At 33.8% G+C, this 20,374-nt stretch overlaps 1 protein-coding gene across 1 annotated transcript in view; it reads right to left on the bottom strand.

The window, feature by feature from the left end:
- Positions 1-20,374, bottom strand: part of TRHDE (thyrotropin releasing hormone degrading enzyme) — a 419,008-nt gene that overhangs the window by 9,070 nt on the left and 389,564 nt on the right. The window contains exons 16-17 of the mRNA XM_025402213.1: positions 3,982-4,149; positions 3,307-3,447 (exon numbers count right to left, since the gene is read on the bottom strand). Coding sequence (XP_025257998.1) covers positions 3,307-3,447; positions 3,982-4,149 — 309 coding nt within the window. The remainder of the gene's footprint in view (positions 1-3,306; positions 3,448-3,981; positions 4,150-20,374) is intronic.

The raw sequence follows: 20,374 nt of genomic DNA, 5'->3' as shown, positions 1-20,374 counted from the left end.
CAGGATCAACTTGGGCACTGTCAGATCCTTTGGTATGATTAGTCATAATTGACACTGGCATTTTCATATTTTATTCTTACAAACTGAGGCAAAATGCATTCTCAAAAATGCATCCTTGTATTTCATTCTTAGAAACTGAGGCAAAATGCATTCTCCAAAATGCTCTCCAAAATATTAGCTTTTTCATGGGTACATTAAAGTATAACATCTACTTGTTCATTTGGATTGCCTAATCCTTGTACCACAAACACAGTTACTTGACTTTTCACCCAAGGCAAGGAACAACTTGTGTCAGTGAATTGAAAAGAATTCTCATTTTACTGATTTGTCCCTACTATGCTAAGGATACCTATCACAGGTCATCATACTTTTAGAACTAAGGTAAGTATAATAAAAACAAGACTCTGAATTTTTAAACACAAGGATCTACACACTGTTACAAGAGGTTTTCTAATGCTTCCATAACTTGTGGGATCTTAAGTATCTAATATAAGATTTAATTTAGCTTCTGTAGAATTTAGTTCTCTCATCTATAAAATGAGAAGGCTGAACTAGATGACCACTGAGATTTGTTATAATTCTACCATTGAACTATTCCACAGGAAAAAAAAGTTAGCTAGGTAAAAGCAAGCAAATAGCTATTCAATAATAATAAAAGTGATCACTTTTAATTAGTATGTGGGTACAAAATTGTCCAACTATCCAGGCAAATAACATTTTTTTTTCTAAAGGGGTATTAGTTGCTTTTACTTATATTGTCCTGTGACGATAATAATAAGGTACAGTCTGTCCCTTGAAGGTATTATACTATCTAGTTGAAGAGTTTAACATGTAATCAAATAATTTCCATGTATTGTGGCTAAATGAGGTGGTGATAAAATTATACACAGTGCTCAGAGAGGATCTCTTTATCTGTAGGGTCTTGGAATGGCTTCTGGGAGGTAATGGCATCCAGATTGACCATGGAGTAGTTATGAGCAACAGGGAAGAATGTAATTTTAGGCAAAAGATGAACATAAACAAAGAGATGTGAAAAGACATGGTTTGTGCAGACAACTACAAGCAGTTTGATATTAACAGTGCATACAGGCCAAGACGATGGCTCATGCCTATGATCCCAGAACTTTTGGGAAGCCAAGGAAGGTGGATTGCTTGAGCCCAGGAGTTCGAGACCAGCCTGGGCAACATGGGGAAACCTTGTCTATACAAAAAATAGAAAAAAGCCAGGCGTGGTGGTGTATGTATGTAGTCCTAGCTACTCAGGAGACTGAAGTGGAAGGATCACCTGAGCTCAGGAGGTCAAGGCTGCAAAGAGCTGTGATTGCGCCACTGCACTCCAGCCTGGGTGACAGAGTGAGACCCTGTCTCAGGAAAAAAAAAAAAAAAAAAAAAAAAATTAGTCCATACACTGATACATTGTGAGCCTGGGGATTGAAGAACAAGACGCTGAGAAAATATGCAGAGGGCATATTAAGGAACTTAGATTATACATCTCACTTAGAAAGTTTTATAGAAGGGAAATATCCCATTTGCCTTTCTGAAAGATTCTTGGGATAAAGGGAAGAGGCTAAAGTGTGTTTGTGTAATTATAGAGGCAGTGAGACAGAAGGCTGTTATTTTAAGAGTACTGGGAAGAGATGAGAACCTGCACTAGGGAAGTCATCGCAAAAAAAGAGAGGAAGAATTCAACAAACTTTCGGAACTGTTCAATTGACACGACCTAAAGTCTAATTGTTATATATGACAAGAGAAAAGGGGACGCCTGTTAGACTTCCAGATGTTGGGCTTGAGCAATTGGTGGATGGCTACAAGATTTACTGCGAAAAGGAGGATAAGAGAAAAATCATGGATTGAGCTTTGCAGGCACACTCATAAAGGCAACCTCGATGGGCAATAATCCATTACAGGGAGAAAGGTAGGGACAATGTCTGAATTAGAGATACAGATTTGGGAGTAATTGAAACCATGAGAGTAGAAGACATCTAAAATCAAGAAGAACTTGTAGAGTGAGAACAAGGGTGCCTTCAACAGAGCTCCGTGAATGCCAGCATTCAAAAAATCAACAGAGGAGCAGAAGCCCATGAAGATTATGCTCCTATTTGTCAATGTAAACACCATTGTATTTTTGGATAGGATGGAGATCATGGATTCAGTGAGACAAAATAAGCATATCAGGAACCAAGCATTTTTTGGTAGGAAATAAACTATATATGCCTGTAATTGCATTGCCCTGAACTCTGACTTACAAAACCACTCTCTAAAGAAACTGTGTATTGGTAGATGTTTGATATTCTTTTAAGTTAGATGTTTGTATACATTAATTTTACCTTAAGTGTCTGACTATTCGCTCTATTATATGCACAAAAGCAAAGCAAGCTTTAATCATCCAACTATTACAAGAGCTGAGCTGAAAATATTAAAAGTCAAGTGTCTTATAGAAATATCAGTGTTTTTTCACAATGAAATACCTAAGGATAGAGTGTTTTAATATGACACAGCCATTCTAATTGAACTTATTATACCAGGGCAACTGATGAAGGTATGCTTAAAAATAGTAAAGATTGCACACTAGCTTTTCAGAGACAGAACAATAGGTCTGCGTACTGTCTGGGATCACTGAAGTTAAAAAAAAAAAAAAGCAGCATTTACACGGTCTATAATAAATTGAATTTTAATAGGCCATAGAGATGATCAGAGTAATAAATTAGCGTGTATTATAATATATTTAAATGCATAATGAAATATCTTATAAAGTTGAGGCTAAAGAATTCTCACCATGAAACAAGATGTCCTGGGAATAGATTTTACTGCAAGTGGAATTATACAATGATTCAAATGATTAATATTACTTCTCTATATCATGGTTTTATTCAGGTATTTTAAGATATTTATATTTAAAGAAAATTTAAAACAATTATACGGAAGTAATTAAAGTTTTATTTTTATAATAGCACTGTATTTATAAATCATTTCTATAACATATTCAAGATATAGGGGTTTTATGATACAGTGTCTTCAACTTTGGACAGTTTGATAGATTTTCCAGGAAAGTTGCTGAGCTAAACCTTTTTTACTCCAAATGTTTGCACATATAATTAATTAAGGTTATCAATTTTAATAAAGGAAATATATTATAGAATTTAAAAAGTAATTTTGAGTTTCACAGGAGTGGCAACATTCGTCTTGGTTGAGTATTTTAAAATCTAATCCTATTGCATGGATCTTAGCTTTAATACAAAACTTGGGTCTTTATTCTTCATATTTCAGCTTTAATTTACTCATTCAAGTAAGAATTCTTATGTCTACCTGGTATTTAGTATCTTCCATTTATCTCTGAAAAACTTCCAGGCAAGGTCTCGGCCATGTGGATTTCGAGCTACATGGATTATGACATCAATTGCATCTTGATCCAGCACCACCTCAGAATTCAGTGACAGATTTAGAAGCCTACAAAGATAGAATTTTGTAAAAATTTTTAGTCCAATAACTTAAACATTTTTATAATCTTACTAAAATTTTAGGACCTAGTTTGTCATATTCTTCAAAAGTATAGTCTAGTGCAATCTTTAATAATGCAAATTTATAAATAGAACACATTCGTTTATAAAAGAGAGAGGATCAAACTCATGGTATTTTAATTAAAAACATTAAACTCTAAAAAAATCTTGTGGAAGGACAAATCACAATTCTGGTTTGATGATGCAAATTCTCCTTTAAAACTCTTTATACTAAACACTTCCTTTTATAATGAAATATTTTCTTAAACATATATAAATTATATAAAATAATTAGTCATTAAAAGATATAACCTCTGAAATCAAGTAGCTTTAGTCTTTAACATGGCAGTTTTTCTCACCTTTAGGAAGATGTATTTTAAAATAACTAACATATATTCAAGTAAATAAAAGCAATTTCAGAGCAATTTGATTACCAGAGAATACTTTTGTTACAGAAACAAATTTAGAAAATCAGTTGACTTACCTATTTAATAAATTCCTGTCATCACTGCAAGTTAAGGCTTCCAATAATATTTTCTTCTCAGAAACTGCTGTGGTGGAATGGAATTTCATCCATATGAATTCCCAGACATCCTCATCCAGTAGTGACACTCCTGTACAGTATACGATGTCTCTAACATTTAGTGGTATTCTAAAGAAGCAACCCATGGTGGTTTTCTATTAATTAAAAGCTTAACAGTATTGAAAATAAAGACAGATTTTGCTTTACTACAGTCAGTTTTTTAAAAGATTATTTTGCTAATTAGATTTTACCTGAAATAGAATACTACATAGTAATAATATTTTCAAAATATTTCTCACTGAATGAATAATGTATTTTATTCAAAGGTAGTTTTGAACATAATTATTATTTCTACTCTTTACTATACTTAAACAAAAATAGTAACATAAAGGCTTCATAAACCCATGAAAATAAGGCACTTTATCTTTTCACCAACTTTAATATGTTTATTACACAAAGATTTTGCTCTCATAATTGGTAGACCCAAGAATGTCGAGAAAGTACCAGCTGAGGAGACTAATTAATCTGGATAGAACAGAAACATTTTCTCTTAAATTCTTAGATAACTTTATAAGTAATTTTCTCAAGCAACTCTCCAAATTTTGGAGACCTAGAAGATTATAAATATAGGTAATAAACAGATACCAAAACATAAGTAGAAAGTTATTTTTTCTTATGTTTATAAAATAACTTAAAATATACTAAAATTTGACTTTGATCTGAAATGCAATATTATAGTGGGAAACAGTAAATTTAATTAGACTTGGCTATTCATAAGTTTTAAATTTTCATCCCTACTTTGTCATAGTGATTTTTCTTACTAAATATTATTTCTTTAAGTTTTGGTATGTACCCTACATTTACTGACTTTTTAATACGCTTCTCTGAAAAATGCTCCAATACTTTTTTTTAAGGTTTCAAAATTTAATTTTGCTTTTTTCCAACATTCACTCATCTACTATCAAACATCTCATTAATAATTTGAATGTGGCAGTTATATACTGCTTTTTCTGGATAGCAAAAGCAAACAATGCCTTTTAAAGATTTAGGACCTTGATGATTAAAATACTGTTATGATTAAAGGAGTATTTGGAGAACAGGAAGAATTGTGTGAATAACTGCCAGTAAGATAATCTGAATCTCATTTTGTTAAGCAGCTAAGAAGGGCTACAATCAGGATATTGTGGCACTATACCAGGTGTGTAGAATTCTAAGAAAGTATCATACAAAATTCATGTTCCCAGAAAAGGCTAAACTTATTCTGTCTTTTTCAACAAATAAAGTATTTGGGGAAAAGTTACTTTAATTTGGTTAACTGAAGCCCTTTTGCTTTGTGGCATTAGAAAGCATTTTGTTTGATTTGTTTTTAATGAAACAAAAGGAATACAGACATAGAATAAACCATTAAAGAGCTTCACATCTTTCTCTTGTTTTCCATCTCAGCCCTGCAAGCCCTGTGGAAAGTACTAACAAAAGCCTTCTCAATTACTGGTGACATGTTCTCTCTGCTGTGTTTACGACCAGCTTGACACAGGGCATCCCTGAAATCACTAAGGAAGGCATTGTCACCACATTTTGAAGGATGTGCTCAGTTCTGGTTAAGATTACAGAGATGCCTCCATCTTTAATAACTTAAATCAACAGCTATAAAAGAGGGTGGGTCTTTTCCTCCATATATTACAGGCTGCAGAGCACAACACTGCATTATTGCCCTACTTTTGCCAAAGGAGTGAATAAAAACTTGCAAGAAAAAATCAATAAAATATCTAGTGAAATCACTAACCCACCAATCAATGTACATTTCCTCAATGTTAAGCATGATATTATAGTAACAGTTTACTTTCTAAGATATATTTATTAAGCTGTCAATATACCAGAGAGAATATAGGGATAAAGCCCCTTAAGTCAGGATTTTTATCACGTATAGAACCAAACTCCAATATCAATGTTCAAGAAGAAAAGGCACGTAGAAATATAGAAAAATATGTAACAGAATACACTAAACTATGTTGCCCAGAAAGCACTTGAGTACCACATACTATACCGGTGCCATATACTACAGCTACCCGTAAAAGTACCCAGCCCCTGGCAACCATCATTCCACTCTTTAATTTCATAAGCTTCACTTTTTAAAATATCTCATATAAGTGGAATCCTATCTGTCTTTCTGTGACTGTCTCTTTCACTGAGCATAAAGTCCTCCAGGTTCATCAATATTGTCAATATTGAAAAACGTCCTTCTTTGTAAAGGCTGAATAGTATTTCATCGTATGTATACACTACATTTCCTTTACCCATCCATCTGTTGAACATTTACATTGTTTCCACATCATGGTTAATGTGAATATTGCTGTAACAAACTTGGGAATGCTAATATGTTTTTGATATCTTGATTTCAATTCTTTTAGATAAATATACACAAATGAGATGCTGGATTATATTGTAGTTCTATTTTTAGTTTTTTGAGAACATTCCATACTGTTTACCAGAGCAGCTGCATTATTTTGCATTCCCATCAGCAGTGTGGAGGGGTATTGATTTCTCCACAACCTTGACAACATTTGATGTGTTTTGTTTTTTGATAATAGCTATCCTGAGTGTGAGGTGATATTTCATTGTGATTTTGATTTGCATTTTCCTGGTGATTAGTGACTTTTTTTCATATACCTGTTGGCCATGTCATCTGGGGAGAAAAGACTTTTCAAATCCTTACCCCTTTTTGTAATCAGATTAATATTGTTTTGCAGCCGGACGCAGTGGCTCATGCCTGTAATTCCAGCACTTTGGGAGGCCGAGGCAGGCGGATCACGAGGTCAGGAAATCGAGACCATCCTGGCTAACACGGTGAAACCCTGTCTCTACTAAAAATACAAAAATTTATCCAGGCGTGTGGTGGCAGGCGCCTATAGTCCCAGCTACTCAGGAGGCTGAGGCAGGAGAATGGCGTGAACCCGGGAGGCGGAGCTTGCACTGAGCCGAGATGGCGCCACAGCACTCCAGCCTGGGCAATAAGAGAAAGGCACCATCTCAAAAACAAAACAAAACAAAAAACCTATATATGTGTATATAGTTTTGCTGTTGAGTTGAAGGAGTGCCTTATATATTTTGGAGATAAAACCTTTTTCAGGTATATGGTTTGCAAATATTTCCCCCATTCTGTAGGTTGCCTTTTTACTTTTGTAGATTGTTCCCTTTGCTGTGCTGTTTAGTTTGATGCAATTCTACAATTTATTTTTATGCTGCCTATGCTTTTGACGTCATATCCATGAAATCATTGCCAAGATCAATGTCATGAAGTTTTCCCCTATGATTTCTTTAAGAAGTTTACAGTTTGGGATCCCATTTAAGTCTTTAATTCATTTCCAATTGATTTTTGTGTCTGGTATATAACAAAGGTCCAATTTCATTATTTCTTTTACATGTGGATATCCAGCTTTCCCAGAACAATTTGTTGAAAAGACTATCATCTTCCTATTGTGTATATTTGTTGCCCATTGTTGAAGAGCAGTTCAGCATATATTTGTGAATTTATTTTTGACTTTACATTCTGTTTAACTGGTGTACATGTCTGTCTTTATTATAGTACCATATTATTTTGACCACCATAGCTTTGTAATATATTTTAAAATTAGCAAGTATGATTTCTCTAGCACTGTTCTCCTTTCTCAAGATAGGTTTGGCTATTAAAGTAGTCTTTTGTGGTTCCATCTGAATTGTAGAATTTTTTAAATGTCATTGGAATTTTGATAGAAATTGCATTGAATCTGTAGATTGCTTTAGATAGTATTACAATTTTAAAATATTAATTCTTCCAATCCATGAACATCAGATGGCTTTCCATTTGTCTTATTTTCTTTCATCTATGTTTCATGGATTTTAGTACACACATTTTTCACTTCCTTAGTTCAGCTTATTTCTAAGTATATTATTCTTTTGAAAGTTTATTTTTATATATATTTTTTTCATAGAGATGGGGTCCCTCTCTGTTTCCCAGGTTAGTATCAAACTCCTGGCCTCAAGTGATCCTCCCACCTTGGCCTCCCAAAGTGTTGAGATTACAGGCATGAGCCACCATGCCCAGCCTATTTTATTTTTTGGTGCTGTTGTAAATGGGATTGCTTTCCTGAGTTATTTTTCAGATAGTTTATTGTTAGTGTAGAGAAACACTACTGAATTTTGTGTGTTGATTTCATATTCAGAAAATATACTGAATTTATTAGTTCTAACAGTTTTTTGGTGGGGACTTTAGGGATTTCAATACATAAGATCATGTCTTGTGCAAACAGGGACAATTTTACTTCTCTCTTTTAAATTAGGATGTCTTTTATTTCTTTTCCATCCCTATTTTCTCCGGCTAAGGTTTCCAGTATTATGTTTAATACAAGTGGTTAAAGGAGGTATTCTGATTTTGTTCTTGGTTATAGAGGAAAAGCTTTCAATTTTTCACCATTGAGTATAATGTTAACTGCAGGCTTTTCATATGTGGCCTTAATTACATTGAGGTACTTCTCTTTTATTCCTTATTTATTTGTTGAGAATTTGTTTTTATCATGAAAGGATGTTAAATTTTGTCAGTGCTTTTTATTTATTGAGATGATCATGTGATTTTTATCCTTTATTCTAATAATGCGGTATGTAACAGTAATTGATTTTTGTATGTGGAAGCATCCTCGCACCTCAGAGATAAATACCAGCCAGTCATGGTGTATTATCCCTTAATGTACTATTGGTTTCAGGCTGCTAGCATTCTGTAGAGGATTTCTGCATAGGGGTATTTACCTGTAGTTTTCATTTCTTGTGATGTCTTCACCTGACTTTGCTACCAGGGTGATGTTGGTAAAATAAGTTTGGAAGTGTTCCTCATCAATTTCTTTTGAAAATTTCAGGATTGAAGGATTCTTTAAATGTTTGGTAGAATTCACCTTTCAGTGAAGTCATCTACGCCTAGGTTTTTCTTTGTTGAGAGGTTTTTGGTTTTCAATCTCCATCCCAGTTATAGATCTGTACAGACTTGCCAATTCTTCATTGGTTAGTCTTGATAGGCTACATTTTGTAGGAGCATGTCCATTTTTTTATTATTTCATTTGTTGGCATATAATTGTTCATAGTAGTTTCTTTTGATCCTTTTTATGTCTGTGGCATCAGTTGTAATATCTACTCCTTCATTTCTCCTTTTGAGTCTTCTCTCTTTTTAAACTAATCTAGTTTAAGATTTATCAATTTTATCTTGTCTGATTTTTTCTATTGTTTTTCTGTTTTCTATTCTGTTTTTTTCTGTTCTTATCATTGTTATTTCCTCCCTTTTGCTAACTATGTGGATTGTTTGTCCTTCTTTTTCTCTCTCCTTGAGGTGTAAAGGTAGTTTCAGGTCATTATAAATATAGGTATTTATCACAATAAACTTCCCTCTTAGTACTGTTTTTACTGTATCCCGTAAGTTTCATTACGATGTGCATTCATTGTGCATTCATTTTTGTTTGTCTTGATGTACTTTTTACTTTCCTTTTGGATTTCTTCTTGACCCAATTGTTGTTCAAGCGTGTCTTGCTTAATCCGCATATTTGTAATTTTTTCATTTTCTTTTTGCTATTGATTTCTAGTTTCACTTCATTTTGTTGAGTAAAAATATGCGATATAATTTCAAACTTCTTAAATTTGTTAAGACTTGTTTTACCACCTAACATGTAATCTAACTTGGAGAAAGTTCTAAGTGTGCTTGAGAAGAGTGTATATTCTGTTGTCGTAGGGTATGATATTCTGTGTATGTCTGTTAAGTCCATTTGGTTTATAGCGTGGTAAGCCCTCTCTTTCCTTATTGATCTTTTGTCTGGATATTTTATTTATTATTAAAAGTTGAATACTGAAATCTCCACTACTTTTAATGCTTTTTATTTCTCCCTTCAGTTCTGTCAATATTGGCTTTATATATTTAGGTGCTCTAATGTTGAATGTATATATGTTTATAATTTGTCATATCTTTCCAGTGGTTTGACACTTTTATTATAATATAGTGCTCTTCTTTGTTTTGTGATGGCTTTTGACTTAAAGTCTTTTTTGTCTGATATAAACATAGCTACACCTGCTTTCTTCTAGTTTTCCATTTGCACAGAGTATCTTTTTCCATCCCTTCACTCTCAGCCTATATGTGTCCTTAAAGCTAAAGTGAGACTCTTATAGACACTACACAGTTAGGTCTTGCTTTGTTAATACATTCAGCCACTTTTTTTTTTTTTGATTGAGAAGTTTAATCCATTTATATATATAGTAATATTGATAGAGAAGAATTTATTTTTGCCATTTTAACAAAATTGTTTTCTATTGGTCTCATAGTATTTTTTCCTGTCTTTTTCTCACTTGCCATCTTCCTTTTTTTGAATTTTTATATTGATATGCTGTGACTTGTTTTTCCGTCTCTTTTGTGTAACTTCTGTGGCTTTATTAGTGTGCTTACCTTGATGTATACATATAACAGTCTATTTTAAGCTGATAACAACTTAAGCGTAAGTGCACACAAAAACTCCACAGTTTAACTCCTGTCCTCACACTGTTATTGTTTTCACAATTTGTATCTATTCATATTGTGTACCTTTTAATATATTTTAGTCATACTGATTTTAATACTTTTGTCATTTAAATTTTATACTAGAATTAAAAATTATTTACCCACCTCCATTACAGTAATAAAGTGTTCGTATTTATCTATATGTTGACTTTTACCAATAAGCTTCATACTTTCTTAGGCTATTTTGTTGCTATTTAGCATCCTTTTATTTCAACTTGAATAATTTCCTTTAGCATTTCTTTTAAGGTAAGTCTGCTGGTGATGACCTCACTTAGCTTTTGTTTGAGAAAGTCATTATTTTTCTTTTATTTGTAAATGACATTATTGCTTGTATAATATTCTTGCTTGACAATTTTCTTTTTCCTTTCAGCATTTTGAATATATCATTTCACTTCCTTCCAGCTTGCAAGATTTCTGCTGGAAAATCTTTTGATATTTCTACAACCATTCCTTAGCAAGTGCCAAGTCACTTTCTTTTTGCTGTTTTCAAAATTCTCTTTTTTACTTTTGCCACTTTGATTATAATGTGTATTGGTATACATTTCCTTAAGGTCACTTTATTTGGGGTGCTTGGGCTTTTTGCTTCTGAATGTCCATTTCCTTCTCTGGATTTGTGAAGTTTTCAGCCATTATATCTTTGAAAGAGCTCTCTAGTCATTGCATTTTCTGCTTCTTGGACTTCCATGATGTATATATTGGTTCACTTGCTGGTATCCCAAAAGTCCCTTAAGCTTTCTTCACTTCTTTTCGTTATTTTACATTTTTGCCCTTCTAAGTAAATTTTTAAATACTTGTCTTTAAGGTTGCTGATCAATCCATCTTCATGAATCGGATCTGCTGTTTAACCCTTCTATTAATAGTAGATTTTCAGTTAAGTTATTGTGTACTTCCGCTTCATTACCTGTTTAGTACTTTTAAGTGTTTTATATCTCCTTGTTTAAATTATCATTTTTTAATGCACTGTACTCTTGACTTCAGGGATCTTCTTTATGATAGTTATTTTGAATTATCTGTCAGGTAAATCATATGTTTTATTATGGTCAACTTTTGAAGTTTTATCTTGTTTCTTTGTTTGGGACATCTTTCCTAGATTCTTATTTTTTTTTCTATCAGTTGATGTCTACACATTAATCAATTACTTCTCCAAATTCACAAACCGGCCTTGTACAGAAGAAGATACTCACCCAATAGCCTGGCTAGAGACTCTGGGAACCTCTACCGTCTTTATTCCCAGGGAGAAGCAGGCAGCTGTGGTTGTGTCTGCTTGCTCTGTGCTGAGCTGGGGAGAAGCTGCAGTGTCTTAACAGTTCAAGCCACTGTTTCTGTTCTCTCGGTGGCTAGCCTGCATCAGACCCATCAGAACGCCAAGACTGAGAAGTAGGATGTTAATTCGTTGGGGTGCCCCAGAGAAGTTTGAGCACTGGATGCACAGATCAACTCTTTCCCTCCCCATGGGGAAGCCAAGAGCTGGGAATTTCCCTCTATTTGATCTGTGCTGAGCAGCAGACAAGATCTATGACATTTACCAGTCCAAACTCCTATCTCTGTCCTCCTCCAGCTAGCTAGGCTATGGCAGATCTGTCAGAGCTCCAAGACTAGTAAAGCAAATGCTCATTCTTTGGGCAGCACCAGAAACATTGGACACTGGAAGCACAGATCAAATCTCTCCCTCTCTAAGAGACTGTCAAGAATCGGGATATTTTTTCCCCATTACTCTGTGCTGAACAAAGGAAAAAATTATGGCATCTCTAGCTCAAGCCACCACGTCCATTCTCCCTCATACAGCTATATTGTGCTAGACTTTTTAGAGTTCCAAGGCAGGCAAGACAGAAGCCAGTCTTCTGGGGATACCTTTGAAAATGGTAAGATACTGGATGCATGAATCTACCTCTTTTATCCCCTGGGAGAAGCTGGGAGGAGGAATTCTCTTCCTGATCATTTGACTGTGTGCTAGGGAGTAGAGATTCTGATAAGTGTGCATCCTGAATCACTCTACTAGCTTTGATGAGTGGTTTTACACTCACTAATGATACAGGAACATTTCAGTTAGTTTCTGGATTTCTCACAAAGGGAATTTGCCCATTAATTGTTGCTGAATCATTGTGTTTGTCAGGGGAAGAAGAATCCAGTGCTTCCTGCTCTACCATCTTGCTGACATCACACTAAAAATTGTATACCCTTCAAGAGGGTATCATTACCATGCCCTGGGCCTAACCAGTGAGCTGCAGAGTAATACCAAGGCATCTAGCATATAATCTTCTGAGAGTTGAACTGTACACAAATGTTACCTGTAACTTTTTTTAAGTTACTTTTTTAAAAAAAAATCTACAGTTTAACTAGTCATCTTTGGTAAATGTTTGATGTTGGAAAGACTGGATTTCTGAAAATAAGTATTCACTGTGTTCACCAGCATTGAAGTGATACTTGCTAAAACACAGCCTCTGGGTGAGTTAAAAGGATATAAAGTAGCAGTATATTTAAGGAGCTACTGTATGGCAAGTTGGTCATACACAGAGCAAGAAGAAGAGATTTTGAAAGGACACTCAGCAATAAAATACTGGATAAAATGACAGACAGGCCACCCTGAAGGAATCTGACACAAATGGATAAAATAACAGACAGACAACCCTGAAGGAATCTAACACAAATACGGGGCAAAGAAGGTCTTTGAAGGCAAAGCTGCCTATAACAAGGGCAGGTTCTATATTTGTATCTGTAGCCTCAAATCAAGAGAAAGACCGCATACTTTGAACATGCTTTACAAAAAACTGCTGGTCAAGTTTTAGTCTTCTCAATGGCTGTCCATCACATAGCAGATATATCAAATTTGATGAAATTTCATTACTATGAAAATGAAACACACATATGTTTACATATATAATTTAAAGTATGTTGATGGTCCATTGAAAAATAGTTCTTAGTCTCAGCTACAAATCCCCAAAATATCAGGGAAGAAATGACTCTATTAGCAGCTGCTAAGAAGTACAATTGCACAGGTTTATATGGCTCCTTAAAAGAGAACAAGTAGCACCTCTTCTCACCCCATCAACTCATGTTTTTTATCCATGCAGCAGATGAAGAATCAATGTAAAGTTCATGAGATCATTTTTACTCATGCCTATAAATGAAACAAGATTGGTATGCACCGGATATGTCAAGGGCCTTCGGTTCCCAATGACTTCCATTGTTAATGAAACCCCCTTTTGTTGCTAAATTTCTAAAGATATTCTAATAACATTTCAGCAAAATGATTGCTCTGGGGACAGTTTAAGATCTCTTTGTATAAACCAAAGTCATTAGAAACAAATGAAAATGTTCATTTGTTTGTAAAGCATGAGCTAAAAAAACCCCACAGAACCCACACTTATGAACAGTACAAATGAGTCCTGTGAGACTCTTGATATTAGCATTACAAGGAGAGGGCCCCTCCTAGTGAACATGGAGATTCTTTATAAAAATGTGAAAATTCCCACAGTCATTTCTCTTTAAATGCTGCCTGAGAATTAAATTCTTTAATAGAATTTTATTATCTGGGAAGGAAAACTGTGTTTGTTTTTCTCTAGGTATGGTATACACGATAAACACGAACAGTGAGTTAGCCTCTCCTAGCTTCCTTCACACAAGATGAATCCCGGGGTAATGCTTAGCCAAAATAAAATACCTTTATCTTTTTTAGGATACTGACATTACAGATATTATTACCTAATTAGAGTAACTTGTTTGATAGTTTATTCCCTTCTTATTTTAAATAGGATTGTGACAGAGTTCATTTGTATGATAACACTTTCGAAAGCATAGAAGTTCAGTGTATCATTGTGAAATAATTTCTTTTCATATTTTAGTGATATATTTAACTTTATTATCTTACTCAAAGCAAATGCTTTGGAAGGAAAAGTTAAAAAATTAAGTAGGTGGAAAAATAAAGACATACATCTTTCAGGAAAAATGTTTTACTGAGTTAAATAATAATAATGGCTGCCTTAGTCTGAACAGCTATAACAAAGTACCATATGCTGGGAGGCTTATAAACAACCGAAATTTATTTCTCACAGCACTGGAGACTATAAGTCTGAGATTAGGGTAACAGCATGGTCAGGTTCTGGTGAGGGCCTCCTGCCAGGTTGTAGACTGCTGACTTCTTGCATTCTCACGTGGCAGAAACAGGGCGAAAAAGCAATCTGGGGTTTCTTTCATGAGGTTTTTAATCGCATTTGTGAGGGCTTCAGCATCACTGTGATTTAGCTCCCAAAGACCCTACGTCTTAATACTATCATATTGGGGGTTAGGATTTCAACCAACAAATTTGGGAGAAAAATATGTTGTTCATTCATAAAAACAGTTGAATGAAACTAAATCATAGTAAATTGGTATTTTAGTTATTAAATGAAAAACAGTGAAATGAATTGATAAAATAAATAATTAAGACAATTTCCAAAGATTTTGCTGTGAATGTTTTCATTGCTTTGTGGTAGAAAATCTGAACTCAACTAAAATATCAACAATAAGGCACTGGTTTAAGTTAACATGCAAATAGCAACCGAGAATAATATAGATTAGTATGTAGTCATATAATAAAATATACTAAAGATATAGTATAATGCACATATTAATGAATAATATGTATAATACCATTGCATAAGTTTTCAAAAATAACATAATGTGTATGTTCTTAGGAAAAATAGACTGAAGGAAAAACGAGTATCTTAACATCTGCCTCAGGGTTTGGTTATTACAGGTAACTACTCTTTCTTTTTTTAAGCTCATATATTTTGGAAATCATTTAAAAACTTTTATAATTAGTTTGGAAATAAGTAAATGTATAATTTCATTTGTAAAAATAAATTATGTTAATGTTAAAATAAAATACATTCAATATATAAAAACGATATTGAATAATATGTAGAGATAAATTTAAAATACCTTACAGAGGAAAATTATACTTGCCAAAGAAAAAACAATATTTAAAATACAAATTTTGATACTTAATTATGACATAAGTCTATTTCTAAGCAAGTTTTTGGCGGACCTAATTTGACCAGTAACTGCCTCTAGATCCAGGTAAGTCAAGGTCATTGCTTTGGGCTTCATTTTTTACCCTAATTGGACAGGGCTAAATACATGAGTTCTACAGTCCCTTCTTGCTCTGTGAGTACAAGATTCTTTCATTAGTGATTGTATTAACACTGAAATGTGGATTTAATTATTTTCAAACACAATGTAAAGCATTTCTCAAACCACTAGCCTCTCTAAGAGCACCTCATTCTTTCAGTGGCAGTATACGTGCCATTGATTTAGAGTGAGGCCTAACAATTAATTTAGAATTAATTCATTCATTTGAAAGATTGTTTGCCTACTCTAACTGAAAATTAAAAGCTTTGGTGGAGGCTTCCTTGAAAATATTCCAAATCTTGTTCTGCCTTACAAATGCTTATACCTTTACCTCTTCGGGAACAGGCAATTCATGACTTCGAAATAGCAAACTGAAAAATAACCTGCATTTACAAAGTTTGACTTTGTTCACAGTGTCCTCTATTCTCATTTCTTTCTATTCTCATTCTTTAGCCTCTTCTCTGCTGCTAATAAAGCCACCATGAATAAAACCTAAAGCTGTTTAGAAGGAATGAGCAACTTTTTATATTGATGTGTCAGTTTCCCCTTCTGGAAAAAGGGGATAATAATTCCTTACAGGACTGTCACAATGATTAAATGAGATGTCTGTCCAGTGCTTAGCACAGTGCCTGGTGTATATAAAGGGTTCGGCAGGGGCTTTATCTCCACAATGTGCACCTCCCAGCGCTGGGAAAACAGCAAATTGTTCTCAGTATTTGATAATGACTCTCCTCCTCCTCATTATTTTTATTACTATTATTATTGAAATGGAGTAACAACCATCTTTCCCAAATGAGTAATGGAATTTTTAAAAAGCACCAGTAAAAATAAGAATCTCACTGAAAGTGAATGAGTAATTTATTGAAAAACCTGACTGATATGTCTCAAGTTTAAAGCATTATAATAAAATACACTTGTATAATCCCACCTAACTTTACTAGTATACTTGTCAATCAAATATAGTACCACTAAATTCACAAAAACCCTGGCAACCAGGAAGAATGTGGTTTCTAGAAATCTCTACAATGCCCCCTAGCAAATAGGGGACAGAATCCCAAGTGAAATGCATAGCCAGTGATGGGTGGAAAGGTCACTAGGAAGCAACGCTGTTTGCTAGGCACTTTTCACGCTGAAGCTAGGGTGGTTCTGTTTCTAGGGAGCTCTCTCACTTGTGCCCAAACAGCATTTGCGTTCCCACTGAACCTTAAGTATAACCAAAAGAAATAGGAAAATCTCAAAACAAAGGAAAAGGCAGTTCAAAAACAGTCTGCAAAGGCCCTGTGAAACTTAGAAGAATAGCACTGGAAAAACCTGGTAAGAACAGAACACATGTATTTAAAATTATCTGAATATATTCTAAAATGATGTTCAATACTCCTTAATATTTTAATTTTGCATGTTTGCAAAGAGGCATATGCAGCTCTTTCTATATGAAAAGAAAGACTTGCTGGTGGGAGACAAGGGATCTTAATTCTTAACAGCCTGAATCTATCAAAAGATTATGATTTAAAGTAACTGTACTCCTTTCAATTGGCTTTTAAAATTAAAGTAAACGTACTTTGAAAGGGACACTCACTTTATCTAAGTTTAAGTAGTATATATGAAATTACTTTGTAAAGGTTTAAGTTCCATATATAAAATTGCTATTATTTCTGCAGAAATAAAATTGGATGGTCAGAAAGAAGGATGATGAAGGTTAAGTATCTGGGCTATAAGATCACTTTATAAAATATAATTGCCAAAGCACAAAAACATAAGAAACTGAGTTGCCCAAATAACATTAAAAAGAAAAGGTCGGCCGGGCGCGGTGGCTCAAGCCTGTAATCCCAGCACTTTGGGAGGCCGAGGCGGGCGGATCACGAGGTCAGGAGATCGAGACCATGCTGGCTAACACGGTGAAACCCCGTCTCTACTAAAAAATACAAAAAATTAGCCGGGCGAGGTGGCAGGCGCCTGTGGTCCCAGCTACTCGGGAGGCTGAGGCAGGAGAATGGCGTAAACCCGGGAGGCGGAGCTTGCAGTGAGCTGAGATCCGGCCACTGCACTCCAGCCTGGGCGACAGAGCGAGACTCCGTCTCAAAAAAAAAAAAAAAAAAAAAAAAAAAAAAAAAAAAAAAAAAAAAAAAGAAAAGGTCAAAAAGGAGACATCAAAGGAAAAGTAAAAAGACAGAAAGAACACAAGTGAGAAATTCACAGAGGCCAAAAATTTCGGTGTGAATGACAAAGGCAAAAATGACAAAGACCGACAAAAAGGTAAAGAAAAAAAAGCAAATAATTAGAGGAAAATTCGTGACTTGTCTAGTGTTTTTTTTTTTTCTTTTTTTTTAATGGTCCAATGTTAAACACATCCTACTGAAAAGCCTAAATGCTGGGTATTTAACATTTCACAACTTAGAACCCTTGTGATTTTCTTGCAATATATCCAGCATCAATTATACCTATAAGAGTTAAAAATGCTTTATAAGTAGAAAAATTAAGATATCTATGATGACAGTCTAAAACAGTGAACAGCAGGCTGCTAATATAAACAGCTCTGTGAGCATAACATAATTTAGTACTTAAGAGGTATACAATTGTAGTAGAAGTTGTGAAATGGCTGATAAATTGCCCTATTTATAGACTCCAGTGTTAAAGATGAGATAAATTGTATCCTGATAATCACCTGCCTCTTATCCATGGCTTTTTAACTCATCTGCTCCATCCTGACAATGAATATTTAAGCTGCTTCTTCACTCAGCTCTGGTCAGGGCACTGTAAATCTAAGTACCTGCTATCATATAAAGTCTAACTATAGAAACAAAAATTAATGGTGTTGTCTGAATCACAATAATTGGGAATTAGCACTTTAGCTTAACTTGTTAAGATGAAAGATAAATTATAAGAATGAAACATTAGTTACCATAGCAAATACACAAGCACTGTCCTCATTCAAATCATGACCCAGGTCTGAGTGTCTGTGAAAGTTCCACTGGATTATATTAGGCTCCACCTCGACAAATAACATTTGTTGCTCAGGAATGATTTATAGCGATTGTCATCATCTTTTGTATTCTTCACACAAATGTTGAAAAATTACAGAGATTTATCTTATCCATCAATGTAATACTTCCAAAAATGTGAGGAATCAGTGCAAATGTGGTTTATCTTAATCTCTAATGCACTGTCAAGGTCACTGAGCTTAACAAGCCTGATTCCTCAGACTGGGAAGAATTGATTATTGCCATTTTGCTGAGTTTTTTGGCATAACCATAAAGCTGCCTTGAGTAGAACAATACTGCATTTTTCTCAATTGAAGTTTCCCAACCAAAAATGGATTTTATTTTGGCCAAAATAAATTTTGCTACTTGTGTGTGTGTGTGTTTATGTGTATTGCTCAAAATATAATTCTCTAGGTCTTTAATTGATAGTTGTATTTAATTGATTCATTATATAAGAAAATGCTGTACTTTTTAAAAATAGAGAAATTTTCTTATTCACATCCAATGCAAGATTCTATGACTTTGCTGAAATGTATTTTGAGCTTCCTGTTTTCTTTTTATGTGAAAAGCAGTGAAATGCATGATGAATCTCATATATATGTGTATTTTAAGGAATACTGAGATAATTAAATTTGGCAAAGGATACTCACTTAAATAGTTAAGAATCTATTCCTATTTTATGAAGTAACAGAAAATTATTGAAAACAAAATAAAATAACCTAGCTTCTGGCAAAAAGGAGAATGGCATAATTGAATGAAAAAATTACAAATTAGGCAAAAAGGGACATTTTGCATTGTGAGATGATATACCTGAGAAATATATTTTAAAAGAGTTGACATTGTTTATTATTTTGTGAAAAATTGAAACATTTAAGGTGTATACATGCATATATATGTGTAATTGGTTATGGCATTACATATATCTGAAGAGAATGAGTAAACAGTACATGTTGAATGCCTGCTCTGTATATTTCAGGATAAAATAAACTTTATTTATATATGAAAATTAAACATAATATCTATTAAATAAGATAAAATAAGGTTCATATATGAAAATTAAATGTCACTTTATTTTTTCTATTTGATTTCGTAATTATAAATGGAATCTCGAGTTATTAGAAAGAAAAAAAATGAAGAAACTCTAAGTAAAGAGATCCTGAAAAACGAATATGGGTGTTTTTTTTTTTTTTTTTGCTATGAATTTTAGGGAGATTTCCATATATTATTCTATTTCATGGAATGGATCACTCCCATGATTTTTTCCCTATACAGTTAAAAATAATATTATTTTGGCTGATGATTACAATTTTATCTTAATTTTGTGAGTAACAAGAAGAAACTGCTTTCTCAGTATTTTTAATTCCTCCTTTTCTTAATGAAAATCTTAAGTAAAAATAAGGATGAAGTTTGTTAAAGTGAAAAATTTAATTTGTAATACCTCCCTGATATTCCATCAAAAAAAGGAAAAAACTCAAAAATACTGATTATACATCAAGGCTTGAATATAAGGCAGAGACTGAGGGTGTGTGCATTAGTTTTCTAGAGCTGCCAAAACAATTACCATAAACTTGGTGGCTTGAAATCACAGAAATTTATTCTCTCGCTGCTCTGAGAGCAGAAGTTCAAAACCATGGTGAGTTTCTCCTGAAGACTCTAAGGGAAAATATAGCCATGCCTCTCTCCAGCTTCTGGTGCTCCTCTGTCT

The sequence above is a fragment of the Theropithecus gelada genome, chromosome 11, assembly GCF_003255815.1.
Source record: "Theropithecus gelada isolate Dixy chromosome 11, Tgel_1.0, whole genome shotgun sequence".
Classification (NCBI taxonomy): domain Eukaryota; kingdom Metazoa; phylum Chordata; class Mammalia; order Primates; family Cercopithecidae; genus Theropithecus; species Theropithecus gelada.
This window is presented reverse-complemented; position numbering and strand designations above follow the sequence as displayed.